Raw genomic sequence first — 18329 nt, forward strand, 5'->3', positions numbered from 1 at the left:
CTCAGTCAAGAATTCCACAGTTTGGCCTGTGAGATGGTGGGAAAAGAGGCAGTAAAGGGGAGCCACTTGGCAAGAGAAGAAGACTAGAGATGGGGAAGCACAGAAGCACTGCAGTCTAGAAGGAGAACAGGGCAGACAGGGCAACTAAGGAAAGAGAGTGAGGAAGTCAGGAAGAAGAGGGGAAGATGATAAAGATAAAGTGGTTAAGTGACAGGAGATTTTTAAGATTTGATATCATTTAAGTCCTCTGACAAACTAAAGGGCTTCTTTGAGATGAAAAACACCAAGTGCATTCAGGAATGTCCTTGTAGGTGATCTCTCTCCTATTACAGTTGGAAGAGAGAGAGAGAACGAGAGAGACAGAGAGGCCTCACTTTTAGTAGTCGCAGAAACCAGTAGTTTGCAAATCTTAGTTTTATTTAAGTGGTAGGCATCTATGGATTTTTCCAGAATTTATCTTAAGGGGTTTTGATTATAGAAGACATAGCCACAGCTGGGGAGCACTAAGCAAGCATACCCCAAGGACTTCTCATTTACCTGTGACGTTGAAATCTAGTTTCATGGTCTATCTGGAGCCATCACCAAAGAAAGCACTAAAACATTTAAAATTGGTTCAATAATTCTTTTATATGAAGAAGAAAATAACGGAGATATATATGCTGTTTTGTACTTTACTTCAAGGTCTAGATTTTTCTCATTTAAAAATATTAGCACACACAGACTACATGTGTAAACTTTAGAGGAAAGAAAATTGTTCAAGGATGGTTTGTTGGCCGGGTGTGAGCTCCTGCAAGTTTGTATCTCTGTGGTTGAATTTAATCAGCTCTACACTAAGCGCTCAGATCAACACTTTTACCCAGAAAGTCCAGGGCATAACTGCTTGAATCCTGACTTCAGGACCCATTTGAGACTGTCTGCAAAACGTTAAATCCTGAGACGTGACAGCACAAAGGTAACAAAGCAGGCTATGTGCCATGTCTGAGAAGCACTTAGAAACACATCCTCAGAAGAGAATTCCTGAAAAAGTCAAACAGGGTGTGTCCTCCTTCTTGGCCACATGATGGCGCATGAACCCCACTCACTGACCTCACTGACAGCTCAGGTGCTGAGATGGCGTGAGAACCTGGCAGGCTTGAGGGATCTCCTCACTAGTCCCCATTGATTGTGCAGTGCCCACTATGGGAACTTCCTCACCGAGGAGCTAGTCTTACCCTAATGCTTTTATGGCTCTCAGCGAGCACCTTCCAAAGGCACAGGAAGAAGTTCTGATTTATTAGTGTCCTCCTAACTGTGCTCTGGGTAACTACGAGATTAAAATCAAAATACCTTGGAACTATGCCATTTGGGAAGGGTGTCACTTTCTTACCTACATGGAGCATAACTGGGAACATCTGAAAAGGGGAGTTGCAATGATTGTTACTTTAAGCCAAAATTATATACTGTGGGGAAAAACCTGGAAATAGTAGATTCATTCAAATTAATTAAAATTAGTATTATGAGTTTTTACAGAGAATATGCATACAAACGGAAAAAATCTAAATTATTTTTTATTTTTCTTTTCTATTGAACTTATTGGGGCAACATTGGTAAATAAAATTACCTAGTTTCAGGTATACAATTCTAGAACACATCATCTGTATATTGTATTGTGTGTTCACCACCCCAAGTCAAGTCTCATTCCATCACCATTTATCCCCCCTTTACCCTCCTCTACCTCCCCTCACACCCCTTTCCTTCTTGTAATCATCATACTGTTGTCTGTGTCTATGAAGTTTTGTTTATTTTGTTTGGCTTAATCCTTTCATGTTTTTCACTCAGGCCTGCAACCCCCCTTCCCTCTGATAGCTATTGCTCTCCTGGCACTATATATGGATGGATGGGGTTCACAATGGTATCAGCTGCTCTGAAGACAATGATGTATCTAGTTCAGGGAAATGTTGAAAAGAACAAGTATTTATTGAATGTTTACTATGTGGTAGGCACTGTGCCAGGTGCTTGATGTATTATTTTTTGGTTCTCATAAAAGTCCTATGTCATAGGTGTAGGTATCAACTCAGAGAGATTAAGTAATTTGTCCAAGATCACACAGCTAGTAAGAGAGAAAGCTGGATCCATATTCAGATATGTCTAACACATAGTCCCGTGATCATAACCTCCCCATCCAGACATCTTAAAAGACATGGGGTGCTATTTGGAAGTCCCAAATATGGAATGCAGCTAGTCAGGAACTTCTAGAATGCGGGGACCCATTTTCTGAAGATATCACTTTCTTTTCACCCCTCCTTTGTTTCTGTTATCTGTAGATACCCCATGGTGCTCCCCCATTAAGGTGAAGCACGGGGATGTGTACTGCAGGGCCCCTCAAGGAGGATACTACAAAACAGTCCTGGGAACCAGGTGTGACATTCGCTGCCAGAAGGGCTATGAGCTGCATGGCTCTTCCCAGCTGATCTGCCAGTCAAACAAACGATGGTCCGACAAGGTCATCTGCAAGCGTGAGTAGCCCAGCCCCATGTTGGGTTCTCAGGGCCAATCAGGGCCAGAACCTTTTGCTATGACAGGCTTTTTACTTTATTTTTTAAAGATTTTTTAAGATTTTATTTATTTATTTTTAGAGAGAGGGAATGGGAGGGAGAAAGAAGGAGAGAAACATCTATGTGCTAGAGATATACTGATTGGTTGCCTCTTGTACACCCCCATCCAGGAACCAGGCCCTAAATCCAAGCATGTGCCCTGACTGGGAATCAAACCGGCAACCCTTTGGTTTGCAGGCCAGCACTCAGTCCACTGACAGGGCTCTGACAGGCTTTTAACTGAATGTTTTATGGCCTTTGATGAGAAAAACTCCCCTTGTGAGCAGCACGTGGGCGGACCTCTAAGATAAAGTGAAAGTGAGATGACACCTTTCAGAGGGAAGGGCCTGGTCAACTGTTGGGGAAAGAGGGAGACAATAGAAGCTTGTTCACCAAACAGGTTATGTTTGTTCAGTAAATACTGGACCCTTTAAAGGCATTGGAGATTTAGAAACAAGACACACACAAGGCTCTGCCATCAAGGGTCTCACAGAATAGCATGCCAGACGGTGAGGCAGAAATGTAAACCATGACAGGAGTACAAGAATGGTGCCAAGTCACGGACTCATGGTAATGGACACAAGAAGTGTTGTCCCAGGAGGTCGAGCTTTAAGAGGCAGGGAACCTGTTTCTGAAGAATGCTCCTTATTCCAGGGAAGAAATTGTGCTCAGGGAAGGAGACTGGAAGGGCATTTCAGGGGTGACTTTAAGCTTCATGAAAACCATATATGGAAGTGGTACAGCACTCTCGAAGCACATTTGAGACACCATCATTTTTCAAAACAGCTACCATTTATTGAGCTCCTACTGTGCCAAACATTTCACATACATTCAGTTATTTTTTAACAATGCTATTTATATGGGTGCCATTACTTTAACTTTATCGTTAGGGAAACTGAGGTTTAGGGCTGCAGCCATGTGGTCCGGTCTACACAGACTGTGTAATGGGTGACTATAGTGGACATTTTTCAGTGCTTCATCCAGATCTCCCTGTAGGCCCTTTTACATTGTGTGTCCATCACCCCCACCCCCACCCCCAAGTTCTGAGTGCTCTGCTTTTTTTAAAATTTTGTTTTTCTATTACAGTTGTCCCAATTTTCCCCCATTGCTCCCCCATACCCCACCCATGCCCTCCCACATCCAATCCCCACCCTGTTGTCCATGTCCATGGATCATTCGTACTAGTTCCTTGACTAGAGTGCTTTGCTTTTAATGACTTGCACCTTCGATCTTCTTCAGAGGAAGAAAGGCTCTGCTCCTTTAGACAACCGTCCTCTTTGTTCTGACAGGGAGAGCATTCCCAGGAGGAGCTGTAGCTGCTCCATACTGACTGGTAAAGTATTATGAAAGGCCAGCTTCCTTGCCTGGAGTCAGGACAAACTCAGGTGTCATTCACTCTCCAGAACTCCCTTCAGGAATCAGTCTGAAGCTGACTTTGCATGAGAGCCTACCTTGCACAGCTTCCTCCCCCTCCCATGGCTTGCCTCCCCAACATCTCCCTGGTCTCCCCAAGACCACTTTCTTACTAAATAAATTCCTTGCATACAAATCCTTGTCTCAGGGTCTGCTTCTAAGGAACCCAACTTAAAACAGTGGCTTAGATAGGATGCCGACCTGAGCTGCTGATACAAAACTTCATGTTCCTCCTGTGTGACATGCAACCATCCGTTATTTCTCCAGTTCTGTCTATTGTATTTAAATTAACTTTCCACTCTATGCTTTCAGAGTTTCTGGGCTGTGAAACTCTATGGGCAAAACCTATGGAGCTGAATGTCTGGTTTTCTGTTTTTCAGAAAAGCGATGTTCTACCCTTGGCATGCCAGCAAATGGAGGGTTCAAGTGCATAGATGGAGCCTACTTTAATTCTCGGTGTGAGTACTATTGCTCACCAGGATACACACTGAAAGGGGAGCGGACAGTCACATGTATGGACAACAAGGCCTGGAGTGGCCAACCAGCCTCTTGTGTTGGTAAGAAAATCTCACAGCCTTCACGAGGCACATGCCTTGGAAGGAGCAGGGCTGTTTGTGCAGTGGATTTGAAAGGAAGCATCAATATCCCACATATAAAGCATAAGCTCCCAGCTTTGCTTTCAGTAGCTTCCTTCATCCCTAGTTCTCTGGCTCAGCCCAGATCTAACCTCAGTCTCTATCCTCCAGAAATGACTTCACAGCTGATGGCTTTCATCTGACATTAGTCTCTTGTTTGGCTTCCTATAGAGGCAGCTGCAGGCTGTTGGAGGGAGGGCACACTCCTGCTGCTTTAGATCAGGGATCTGCCTTGTAGCTTTGAGGAGTTATTGACCTCTGCACGGTCAGTCCTGCAGAGAGCATCTCTGGGTCTTTCACCCAGCAGACATAGTTCCTTTGTCACTGACTCTAGTAGTCAGCAAGCACTTAGTTTGCCAAACTGGGGGGGATTTGAATATTTTGCCTTCCTTTAGATTTACTAGGTGATGGTTCTCATGGTCTGTTTCTGGGAGCAGTAGCATCAACCTGGGATCTCTTTAGAAGTGCAAATTCTCAGCCCTACTTGAATCAGAAGGTGGACTCAGCACTTTTGCTCTAATGAGCTCTCTAGGGGATTCTAAAGTGCTTCGAGAGCTGATGATCTAAGGCAGTGCTTCTCAAGCTTTAAGGTGCAGCAGAACCACCTGGGGACCTTGGTAAAAGTGCAGATTCTAACCCAGCAGGTCTGAGAAGGGCCTGGGACTGTGCTAGACTATGCTCTAGTGCAAATTCTCTGAACTTTGGTGCAGTGGACATTTGGGGCCACATAATTCTCTGTTGTGGTGACCTGTCCTCTGTACTGTGGACAGGTCACAGTGAGCCAAGCAGATCCTTGACGTTTACTCACAATATGCCAGTAACATTCTTCTTCCCCTAGTTGTGACAACCAAAATGTCTCCAGACATTGCCAAATGTCCCCTGGAGAGGGGAGGAGAGGAAGAAGAAAAATCACTCCCCCACTGACAATCTCTGGTTGAGGGGCATAAATCCCCCCCACCCCTGGCTACTTACTAGAATCACTCAAGTATCTTTTAGATGCTAGTAATAACTTGCTCCTACCTACCCTAGAGGTTCTGATTTATTTAGCCTGTTGTGGGACAGCTGGAGGAGGCAAGTAGCATTATAAAAGCTTCCCAGGTGGTTTTCTTGTGCAGCTAAGATAGGGGAGCATTGAGAGCAGTGGCTCTGAAAGTATGGCCCCCTGCCCAGCAGCATCAGCATCTCCTGATAACTGGTTAGAAATGCAAAGTCCCAGCCCCACTTAGACCTGCAGGATTAGAAACTCTGGGGTGGGGCCTAGCCATCTGTATTTTCACAGACCCTCCAGGGGACGCAGATGCTCTAAAGTTTGAGAACTTGCCTTAGAAGGTCTCATTATACTCAAAATTGTGTCCTTGGACCAGCAGCATCAGCACCATCAGGAAGCTTGTTAGAAATGTAGAATCTGAGGACCGGTCTCAAACCTGGCAGATCAAAATCCACCTTTTAAGAAGATCCCTAGGGGATTTCTATGCCCTTAAAATGTTGAGGCAGACTGCTCTGGATAGTGGTTTTCAACTCTGGTTGCCATTTCAATCTGGGGCCCTGATATTTTTCCAAAACTTGCCCATAAACTGTTACAGGTGCCACGACCTATCCTTCAGAACATTCTAGTCCAATCCCCCATTCTACAGGTGAGGTCTGACAGGTCACCTGAGTTGCCTGAGGTTGCAGGAAGCCAAGCCTATGTCTCCAGGCTCTCAGGCCCATGATCCCTGAATCCGGGGACAGCTCTGGCATTGAGGGGCCAGGACAGCCGGCCATAGGATCCTGACTCCTACTGTTCTGGGATATGCCCATCCTCTGGAGAAGTATTCAGCTGTCTGCTAATATGCTTTACCATGAGGACTCCTTCCTGACTGCTCAGTGTCTGAGGCAGATACTTCAGGAGGAAGACAGAAATTAGATGCTACCCTCTGGGGGCAGATATGCAATAACGCCTCTGATCTTGGTCCCTGGGGTATCTTCATGATGACACACCCTGTCTACTGTCTTCCCTGGTAGCACCCACCATTTTCACTCTGTAGTTATGTGCTTAATAAGCTACAGCCAAGGGACCTGGCCCAAGATATGATCAAAACCCTCCTATACCAGAGTCACAGCCAGGACCATACCTTGTATCAATTTGACAGGAGCACCAAGTCCAAATAATTATTCAGACAACTGACATTTATTCTGGGCTTCTCTTTTTCTAGGATTTAGATAGGAGTTTGTATTGGTCAGTAATTGGTGGGGGCGCACTCTAGTTATTTCAAATGGGGGAATTTAATATAGTGAATTGGTTACAAAAATATAGGAAGAGCTGGAGGAGCAGAAGAGGAAAAAGTGTTACCAGAAATAAGTTACAGCAGAAAGTCATTCTTACCAAGGGCTGGAGGAGCAAATGTGGGATGGTAGTGTTATCCAAAGTCTGTGATGCTGACATTTCTGTAACTGATGCCATCATTGGTGAGAATGAAGTCAGGAGCCCACATTCCTGCTGATATTTCAGGAGTCCAGGAAACCCTCACTGATGCTCCTACCAGAAGCATAACGACTTCCACCTTCTTCTGGCCTTCTGTCTCAAGAGAGTGCCTCTCTGTGCCAAAGCTGTCTGGCACTCAGCTGGGAAATGTAACTTTGAGACTTTTAGTCAGGCAATAAAGGGAAGATTATAGAAAAACTGAGCATCAACAGAGTATTTGGCCCAGCAACCTTTTTTCTGAAGTTTTAAACTCCTCCCCCAGAATTATTATAGTTGTCAGTGAAAAGAAGACTGCAGAGCGGTCCTGGTCAATGGGTACATGTGGAATGGTGCAGAGGCTATGGACTCTGAATATGTTCCTCTTGAAGAGTTTAACCTAAGGCCAGATGTTCAGGTCAAAATGGCCCCTCATGGGTATTGCTTTCATTATGTCCCTCGTGACTTGGTATGTGCAAGCTAGTTCTTCAAAACAACTTAACAGTTTTTGAAGCTCTACCCCTCGCATTGGAAGGGGCAAAGGTAATGGGAGGAGATGCTCAGTAAGTCTTTCTGCTAAGCAAATACTGGCAAAGAGTTCTCTAGGGATCATACCATTCAGATATCCAGATTGTGTGGAACAATGGAAAGAAAATGCTAATTATTCTCAAAAAGCAATGAGCATGTCTTAAGTTGTACCAGATGGGCCTGGAACCTTCCCAGAGGGAGAGAGAAAGAACTTAAAAATGAACCCAGTTTTAGGGGATTTATCTTAGAGTTTACCAGGGGAAGGTTTAGACATATTTGGGGGATGGGGAAATTGTAGATGAAATCAGAGAGGAATGGCTAAAAGGGTACAAGTGAGCCACAGGAAAGCATAGAGCTCCCAGGAAAAAGAGAGAAATGGATGAAGAAAGCAGGCAATTCTTTCTTTGATTTTGGTGAAAGATAAGTTGGGATTGGTCCCCAGTAAGTTTTACTCTAGGGATATCCCTGACTCTCTTGGCTTTAAATGTATTAAATTAGTTTAATAAGTTTTTGTGTTGGCGGGGTATGGGATCCTTGAACATAACTCAGAGCCTCAGCCTATTTTAGGAGCTGACACATGCTGGTTGAGTAGTTCCCAGATTTCCACACAACCTTGAACAGTGCATCTTGGCGAGAGCTGTGCTGAGTGCTGAGGAAATTGCCTCACTTCTTCTCCAAACCTGGATGGAAGAGAGAATGCTGGGCTGACTTTTGACTCAGAGGTGGTCAGTTCTGTGGTCTGGCAAATTTGAAAGTACCACAAGTTAAGATTGATTCTCTTATGCAAAGCACACTCTGGCAGTAGATTAAAATCCACAGTTATTTCAGGAACAGATACAGACAGAAATAAGTCAATGTAGGAGAAAAAAACATACAGCAAATTTCAGGAGGGTAAAATATTTGAAGAACCACAACGCTCATTGATATATCAAGAAATAAACCTTAGAATGTAACAACTGTTGTTCTGGGGGCATATTTTTCTTTCTTTCCATTTAAGTTATTTTTAGTTACATTGGCATTTTGATAGAACAATGAACAGTTAAAATTACAAGCCCTCACTGAGAAACCAGATTTTGAGTAGACACATGATCTGTCATTTAGGCCAACACTTTTTCCTAGGCCAAAAGAAAAAGAAAATAAAAAATTAACGAAAGTTTTAAAAAAACCATGGATAATGAAAACCCAGTAAATCTCTTTTGACATGCGCAGAGGCCCAGTCGGTTGTTTTCATGAAGAACAATGTACTAACAAACTTGGTTTTTGAAATTTCCGTCTGCTTGTTTTACATTTCCTAAAGTAGAATAGATGGAGAGTTAACACAAATGAAATTTTGGAATAAAAAAATCCCTGACGTTTAAGATATGCAAATTGATGAATACTTTTCTGACTTCCCAACTATCTGACATCTGGGTTTACCCAGTGACCCATAGGCGAGTTTGCTGGGTTGCACTGCATTATTTTCAGAGACTGAGTTGAAGATACAAACATCATGGGGCTAAGAATAAATGTATCGGTGCATTGTTGGTGGTGACTGTAATTATGCCAAATTTTTGCTGGGTGGACAAATGCACATTCTTTGCAAACTTTCAGGAAACTAGTTTCAGCTTTGAAACCACTTGATTGATTGGCATACTGACCCACTTTTTACCTGACATGATTTGCTAGTGCAAACAGAACAAGTAAATTAATTGGTGATATGTTTAAATTTTCAGTTGGCCATCTTTCTGGTGAAGATGTTCACTCTTCATTGTGGAATTCGTTAATTATGGAATTCATTGCTTCCCTACTTGCCTCTTTTGTTCAATTGGGAAAGTTTTGTAATGTCTTATATGGTACAGAAGAAATGGAACCACTTCCCAGAGATTATGCTCTAGCTGGGGGAAGCAAGCAATTGGGAAAGTTTTTAGTATCCAGGTTTATTCTGCCTTTGGCAGTCACACTCTTCTTGTGTGATCACTTCCTTCCTCCATCACCAACCTCGAGCTGCATTCAATTGCTACCCAACAGGCCACATAAAACTAGGTGGCTTCAAACATCCATGTTATAGCTCATGATTGTTTGGGTTGGGAATCTGAGCAGCTCAGTGAAGACAGGTGATCCCTGTTCCACACAGTGACTGACTGCAGCTAGAGGATCCAAGATGGCTCCGTTAACATGTCTGACATCTCAGTCAGAGGTGGCTGTACTGGCTGGGGTGTGGCTGAGTGTCTTTCTCTCTTCCTTCATGACTTCTCATCTTTTCCACATGGTCTCTTTAGTCAGTATTTGGACCTCCTTAGATGGCAGCTGGTTTCCAAGATAACAAAAGCAGAAGGTGTCAGACTCTTTAAGGGCATAGGCCTGGGACTGGCACAGAATTGCTTCCCTTGCATTTTATTAGTCAAAGCAAGTCACAAGATTGACACAGGTTCAAAAGGATGGGAAATAGACTCCACCTCTTGGTAGGATGAGCTGCAAACACACAAGAAGATTATAGGTAGCCATCTTTGCAGGAAATTCACCATTTTTTGAAATTAGTGCTTGGAAATCATTAGTGAAATACATTTTGGACAATGTAGCACAAGACACTATATAGAAATAATTTGAACAATAGTGATTGCTTAGTTGTTGCCATGTTCTGAAGTACCTATTAATCATATCTCTAGCAGTCATCCTCAAACACAAAGGAAAACACTATTTAAACAAACATTTTAGGATGCAGTTAATTTATAGCCTTAGTTTAAAAGTCTGTTTGTTTTTTTTCTTTTTGCTTGTTACCTGTTGGCCAAGACATTTCAACCTCTTTCTTATTTCTAATACCTACCTGCTTAGATGTGTTAAGGATCCCAAGTACATAGTTCAGCTTCTTAGATAAATAGAGGTTGATACAGTGCAATATGGCAGTATGTTTGCTTCTGCTATTTTACATGCAGAGAGGAAACTAGAGCACAGCGGAGGGAGACAGTCTGTCAGATGTCTCTAATGAATGGGGCAGAGGCCAGGATTTTCATGAGAGTTTCAGGATTTCCACACAATAGCTGGCTCTATAGGCATCCTGACTCAACAGGGAATTGTCGTTATGTTTCTATAGCAACTTTATTCACTTCATTCATGGAAATTTATAACAACACAAAAAGCTATGATGGCCACAGCTATATAATAACAGGGTTAGGTTTCTGGAGCATCTGAGAAGGGCAGCCAGCTGTTCTCATCAGCTGAAAGAGAGAGCATGATGCTAGAGGATGCAACAGAATCCAGTCCTGCTGCTGCTCTTCAAGGATTTATGGGGAAGATGTAGCAAGCCACCGCAAATGAGTATGTGTGCAGAGGTTGGAGGAAAATACTAGGTCAGCAGCACGCAGACGCACAGAAGTGTTTGGCTTATTAAAATAATTAAAAAATATTTGATCATGTCTTAAAAATACCAGACCACAAAGAAACTCCAAAAGTGAGGAACTGCTTCCCAGTCTATAAATGGGAATGATGAAAACAATCCTTAGCCTAAGTATGTGGTTGTGAGAATTCAGTGAAATAATGTAGAGATAGTACTTAGCATGGGGTGGGCATGTATGAAGACCCAGTAAATTTTAGCTATTATTTTTAGTAATTTATTTCTTCTTGGTCCTGGTTTGGAAAAGGACTGCTTCTGAAAAACTAGGCCAGTTTTGAAGGATCATTACTAGCTAGACAAGCTGGCTTTGTGAAACTCTGAGACTCATCACCCAGATAACATAATTTGGAGCTTTCTGCTTACAATGTCAGTATGACTTAGTTGATACAGAAAACAACCTAACATATCATCCAGATGTTTAGTTTACATGACACACAAACTAAGAGAATCTTTTCACTCTAATGATATCACTTCAAGAAAAAGTGGCCGCACAATGTAATTTTACATGGAATCTGCATCCTTTCCTCCAACCCTCCCCTTTTGCTTTAATTTTTTAAAAAAATTTTATTGAATTTATTGGGGGCAACATTGGTTAATAAAATTATATAGATTTCAGGTGTACAATTTCATATGTATATTGTATTGTGTGTTTACCACCCCAAGATCCCAAGTCAAGTCTCCTTCCATCACCATTTATCCCCCCTTTACCCTCTTCTACCTTTCCCACTCTTTTCCCTCTGATAATCAGATACTGTTTGTGTGTCTAGGAATTTTTTGTTTTATTTTTTGTTCGTTTGTTTTTGCTTAATCCATTCACCTCTTCACCCAACCCTGCAACCCTCCTCCCCTCTGACAGCTGTCAGCCTGCTTTCTATGAATCTATTTCTATTTTGTTGGTTAGTTTATTTTGTTCATTAGATTCCACATATAAGTGAGATTATACAGTATTATCTTTCTCTGACTGGCTTATTCCACTTAGCATAATGTTCTCCAGGTTCTTCTATGCTGTCGCAAAGGATAAGATTTTTTTCTTTTTTACCACTGTGTAGTATTCCATTGTGTAAATGTACTACAGCTTTTTCATCCACTCACCTACTGATAGGCACTTGGGATTTAAAATTTTAAAAAATAAATATGCTTCCTATGATGAGATTTGCCAGCTATATTTGACTGGTAGGGGAAAGATATTGTATCTGAATTATGAATGTATGTCTTCTATTACCTATCATAGAGAAAAATTATTTTAAACACTTAGCAGCTGAAATTAGACACCTCAACTGCATATAAAGCAGCTTCTATTTCATCATAATATTTATATACTTTATTTTATCAATTCTAAGAAGCATATTTTTTACCCTATAATATCCCTGAAATTGGGCTGCATCTCACAATTGATAGTGACTTAGACCCCATAAACTGTGGTGGCCACCTTAGTATTAGTGTATTAAGGCTGTAAATTCACACTTTATTGAAGCATGATGTAGAATTTAAAATCAATTTGGATAGCTGAAGACAAAACTGTTTAACAAATGATTAATAAGTTCCTACCCTAAATAAAAAGAATTTATCAGACAAGACATGGGATAGAGTAGATAAAGACTTCACTTGGTACATTTACTCTCTCAAAGATGTTTGTGATTCAGAATCAAATGACCCTTAATTTTCATTCAGGTTGTGGTAACATTTAAATACATTTGGAATGTAAAGCAGTGCAAATCTGAATGTTGTTAATTTGCTATGCTCTCTTGAAATACATTTGTTGCCTGTTCAGAATCATCAAGTAGAGTTTGCTAAAGTTCCAACTCCCCTTCTTGTGATTTTACTTTAGCTATAATAAGATAAAATCCAAATCAATGTAGAGCCAAGGTAAAACTGCTGTCCCAAAACACAAATTATAGGTGTGGCCCACTTGAGTTAGGAGGGAAGAGTGGACCCAGAGTGAGCACTGTTTGTTTTAAGATATTGAAAAATATGTTGGAAATAGACATAACCAGAATAAAGAGGGCTTGTTCCAGGCAAAAGTGCTCTGACTTGGGTTTTAATTTACACTTACTATCTACATGCATTGCCTTAAGTAAATCACTTAAGTTCTCTGAGCCTTAGTTTCCACACCAGTAAAGTGAGAGCGTTGGGTGGCTCCTGTAAGTGTCCATAGCATTTTCTTTTACCTCTCCAAGGGCAGTGCTATTTTTACTTCATGTTATATTTCATGTGTGCTGACCTATTGCCCCTAATAGACTGTAAATTCTTGGAGATGCACATGATTCTTTTGCCTTGGTGCATCTCAACCCCAGGAGTTGGAATGATGCCTTGGGTAATGCAGGCACTCACTAAAGATTTGTTGCCTTTAATTTAATAAAACTGGATGATAGCTAAGGTACCTTTCTGTAATATTCTATAATGCTGTTTTTAAGGCAGAAAGGACTCCTTACTGCTGAATGACTTCTAGATTTAGCTGGGTTACTGCCGTATTGCCAAGTCAGTATGCAGAATTTGGAAACATAGGGAAGGGGAAGCTATAGCTAACAAATTATACCCTAAGACACCTAGTAAGGCCAATTGATTGCAGATTTAGCCATGCACATGTGAGTACCCAAATGATCTTTAAAACTCAGCAAGAGAGAAGGGGCAAAATAAGGGAGGGAAGAGAAATACAGAGGGGATGAGCACAACCTTCAAAAACTAGCTTTTGGCATGTCAAATGCTGGGTGTCAAAGTCCAAGTTGATGTCTTGACGATGGTGAGAATACTCTGGCTATATTTTCAGATATGGAACCACCTAGAATCAAGTGCCCAAGTGTGAAGGAACGCATTGCTGAACCCAATAAGTTGACAGTCCGGGTATCCTGGGATACCCCTGAGGGGAGAGACACAGCAGACGGCATTCTAACTGAGTAAGTGAAACTTGGCAGGTGCAATTATGTTACCTCTTTTTAAATAATTTTTTTACTGATTTTGAGAGGGGAGAGAGAGAGAGGGAGATGGGGGTGTGGAGAGAGAGATTGTTTCTTGTTGTTCCACTTATTTATGCATTCATTGGTTGATTCTTGTATGTGCCCTGACTGAGGCTCAGACATGCAACCTTGGCATATTGGGATGATGCTGTAACCAATTGAGCCACTTGGTCAAAACTGATATTACCTTTTATGTGAGATGTTTACTACCCAAAGTGGGGAAGTGTATCTTTGCTGGTCTATTGATACTTTCAGACTCAGTGCAACACCGTCAGCTCTTCCTCACTCAGGCTTTATTTTTTTTCCATAGTTGTCTTCACCATCTGACATACTATATATTTTACTGATGTATTTGTTTACTGCCATGTCCGGAACCATGCCTGGCACATGGTACTCAGTAAATATTTGTTAAAGAAAAGAAAGGAAGTAAGAAGAGGTGGTAGGAAGAAGAAAAAAGGAGGGACAGAAGGAGGAAGAGGAAGCCACTTGGTTAATTCAGGGATAGAATCACCTACAGTGCCCACCCAGAGGATTTCTACTCATGCCCCCAGGCCTTACTAATCTATCATCCCACTGGAAGCCTCTGTGTGTCCCAGGTGGAGCCAGTTACTATCCTCTGTGCTCTGTGAATATGGTTTAATACAGACCTTTTGCACCCCCTTTTTGGCACCTGTTTTTTTCAAAACTTGGACTTTTTTTTTTTAACTTGTGACCACATTAAACCCTTACAGAAAAGGCTTATTTTTAAAAAGAGTAGTTGTCTTCTGCCTTCTTCCCCACCCCAACCCCATTCACCAGGTCCAATTGCATTCATAATTTAACATACATTCAAAATGCTTTTTAAAATAGTGATTCCACTTGGTGAAGTTAGCTACATGTTGTTCTAATCTAGCACCTGGATCTGTACCCACAAGCTTTTCAGTTGTCCTCCCTTTTCCCTGGAAGCCACTACTTCATGTCACCATGTTCACATTCATGCCTTGAAAAACATAGCCTTGTTAGACCTCCCCATGGAATTTCAATCTGTGGACAAAGGATACCTCTGATTTATCACATGGTGAGCCATAGAGTGGGAAAGCCTTTCTATAATCCTATCAACCCAAACTGTGCAAAAGAAAACGTTTTAAATAAATTATTAGCAATAATGGAAAATATACTAGTAAGAGATTGAGTCTCCTGACCCTAGCAGGACCTCTTTTTTCTATGCCCTGATAATTTTTTCTGTGCCCTGATAATTTTCTCCCAGTGTGCCATCTAGCTTAGACAATATTATTAGTTTTGTTCCTTCTTGTAACTACTCAGAAATAAAATTCAAACTTTACTAAGAAAATTATTTATTTGCTGTCACATATGCATGTCACAAACTCCTAACAAGAAACTTTGGGCAATTGGGATTAAGAAATAAATCACAGCTGACATATTCAGAGATTGGGTTATATTTATGTTTGAGTCTTTGGGGCCTAGCAAAATACCTGGCTCAGCCCCTAAAATAGCATAAGTTCTTAGATTTTTACAACTGTGAATGAAATCCTATATAATAAACACAAAATATCAGGTCACCAGATGACTCCATTCACCTTGACCTTTTAATAGGTAACGTATGTTACAATTAGAAATGTGACATTTTTAAAAATTTTATTGATTATGCTATTACAATTGTCCCAATTTTTCTGCCTTTGCCCCCCTCCATCCAGTACCCCCCAGTCCTTCAGGTAATCCCCACACCATTGTTCATGTTGATTGGTCGTGTGTATAAGTTTTTTTGCTACTCCATTTCCTGTACTGTACTTTACATCCCCGTGGCTATTCTGTAACTACTTATTTGTACTTCTTAATCCCCTCACCTTTTCATGCATTCCCCCACACCCCTCTCCCATCTGGCAACCATCGAAATGCTCTCTGTATCCATGATTCTGTCTCTGTTCTTCTTGTTTGCTTAGTTTTATAGATTCAATTGTTGATAGATGTGTATTTTTTAATATGCTTTATTCATTATGCTGTTACAGTTGTCCCAATTCCTTTTCCCTTTGTTTCCCTCCACCCAGTGACTCCCCCTCCCTCCAGTTGTCCCCCCACCTTGGTCCATGCCCATTGGTTTTGCATATAGTTCTTCTCAACATCTTCCTGTCTACTCCACTCCCTCCTACTATACTTCTCAATTCCTGTATCATCTCCCTCCCTTTCCCCTCTTCCCCCTCCTAGCTGACCTCCCCTCAAAATGTTCCCCATATCTATAATTCTTTTCGCACTTTCATTGCCTACTTAGTTTGCCTTTGTTTTGATTCCCTAGTTGTTGGTTGTTGTGATACAGTTTTCATTTTAATGTTCATAGTTTTGATCCTCTTTCTCCTAAACAAGTCCCTTTAACATCTCATATAACAGTGGTTTGGATCTAATGAACTCCTTCAGTTTTACTTTGTCCTGGAAGCACTTTCTCTGCCCTTCTATTCGGAATGACGGCTTTGCTGGATAGAGTATTTGTGGCTGTAGGTTTTTGCTTTTCATTACTTTCAATATTTCTTGCCAGTCCCTTCTTGCCTGCAGAGTTTCTTTTGAGAAATCAGCTGATAGTCTTATTGGGACCCCTTTGTACATAATTCTCTTCTCTCTTGCTGCTTTTAAAATTTTCTCTTTATCCTTAATTTTTGACATTTTGATTATCATGTGTCTTGGTGTTGTTCTCCCTGGGTCCAGCTTTTTTGGAACTCTCTGTGCTTCCTGGACCTGTAAGTCTATTTCCTTCCCCAAGTTAGGGAAGTTCTGCGTCATTATTTTGTACATAATTTTTCAATTTATAGTTCTTCTTCACCTTCAGGCAACCCTATGATTTGGATGTTGGCCCGCGTATAGCTGTCCCATAGGTTTCTGAGCCTCTCCTCATTTTCCTCACTTTTCATTTCCTCTTTCTGCACCGGTTGACTGTTTGTTCCTTTCCTATGTTCCGATTTGTTGATTTAATCCCTGGTTTTCTTTCCCTCACCACTTGTTTTGTATGTGTTTTTATTCATTTCAGGACTAGCCTTCATTCCTTCCCCATCTTGTTTAAGATTTGCTGTCAGGTCTCTAAGCTTTCTTATAACCAAGGCTCTGAACTATGCGTCAGAAAGATTTCCTATCTGCTCATCCGTTAGACAGATATTTGCTGTCTGGTCAGCTGTGTCACTGGGATCTCTATCATGATCTGTGCCATGTTGTATTAAATGTGGTCGAGGGCATGGAAGTAATTCCAGAAAGGAAAATGAGTCAGTTGGAGGGCTGCCGCACGCTCTGGCAGGTCAGCAGCGAGCGGCGCAAAGACCTCTCCTTTTATTCAGTTTTACAAGTATAGAAATCAATTGGGAGGGTAAGGAATGGGCTTACAGGCACATTCCAGTATTGATTACAATATACAATTACTTACTTGGGATTACAACAAAAGGAGGTTAATATGTAAACTATAGAGAATGTTTCCTATAAAAAACAAAAAATAGGAATTCAATCATCTATTCTTTTAAGACTGTGGGAACGGCTACACTGTTCCTTAAACATTAACAGAAAGCACACAAGGTTAAACACTACTAGCACTACCTGTGCTCGGCTTTGTTTGGTTTCCTTGTCAACATCAGGGAGGATGGAGTACTCAGCAAGATTCCTTTTAAGTCACAGAATGTCTTGAAACCCTGAGGCCTGATCAGTCAAAGACTGTCGGCACTAGCGAGTCCAGCTCGCCAGCTCAGGTCATAGAACACCTGGACCAAGAGGCATGAGAACATGCCTCAGTTTAGGAACCTTGATTTCCAGCATCAGTGCTATCCTGACCATTTTGTGTTTACCTTTGCTTCCTGGGTGGGGCTGTCACACCTCCTACGCTATAGGGGGAGAGCTCATGCGCTCATCACTACTGGGCGGCCCTTCTCACCATGCTGTGGCATTTTCTGTGGGGGTGGGGCTCCAAGATGGTTTCCTGCTGTTAACTCTCCACTGAGAGACTGGGAGCTTCTTCCTCCATCCCCACCTCCTCGGGCCTTCACAGACTGAGGCAATGGGTGTCTGCCATCCCCAGTGTTGGAATTGAGAGCTGACAGGTCTGGTCTGGATCCAGGGGTGCTCCCCAGGTGTTTCTCACCTCTTTTTAAATTTGGGTGTCTGCGCTTATTGCCATCCCACTGCCGTCGCTGCAGCTGCAGGCGCCAGCACAGCTTGACCTCTTCGCCCCAGCTTCACCCCTCCTACCCATCCCAATGAGCACCGTATAACTGCATACATTGGACTTCCATGTAGCTTTATTTTCTGGAACTTCTGGTTATTTCTGGTTTTGCAGTAGATGTATTTCTTCTTAGTTGTGGAGGGAGATGGAGCGTGTCAGTCTAGGCCCCCATCTTAGCCGGAAGTTAATAGATGTGTATTTATTGTCATTTTATTGTTCATTGTTTTGAT

The 18329-nt window shown here is 41.8% G+C and overlaps 1 protein-coding gene across 2 annotated transcripts in view; it reads left to right on the forward strand.

Annotated features, from left to right (window-relative positions):
* Positions 1-18329, forward strand: part of SRPX (sushi repeat containing protein X-linked) — a 95664-nt gene that overhangs the window by 49248 nt on the left and 28087 nt on the right. For both annotated transcript variants that reach the window (XM_090265411.1, XM_090265412.1), the window contains 3 exons: positions 2304-2495; positions 4367-4543; positions 13727-13853. In XM_090265411.1, the coding sequence (XP_090121537.1) occupies positions 2304-2495; positions 4367-4543; positions 13727-13853 (496 nt within the window). The remainder of the gene's footprint in view (positions 1-2303; positions 2496-4366; positions 4544-13726; positions 13854-18329) is intronic.

This window comes from Furipterus horrens, unplaced genomic scaffold (genome assembly GCF_987537825.1).
Source record: "Furipterus horrens unplaced genomic scaffold, mFurHor1.1.pri manual_scaffold_17, whole genome shotgun sequence".
Taxonomy (NCBI): domain Eukaryota; kingdom Metazoa; phylum Chordata; class Mammalia; order Chiroptera; family Furipteridae; genus Furipterus; species Furipterus horrens.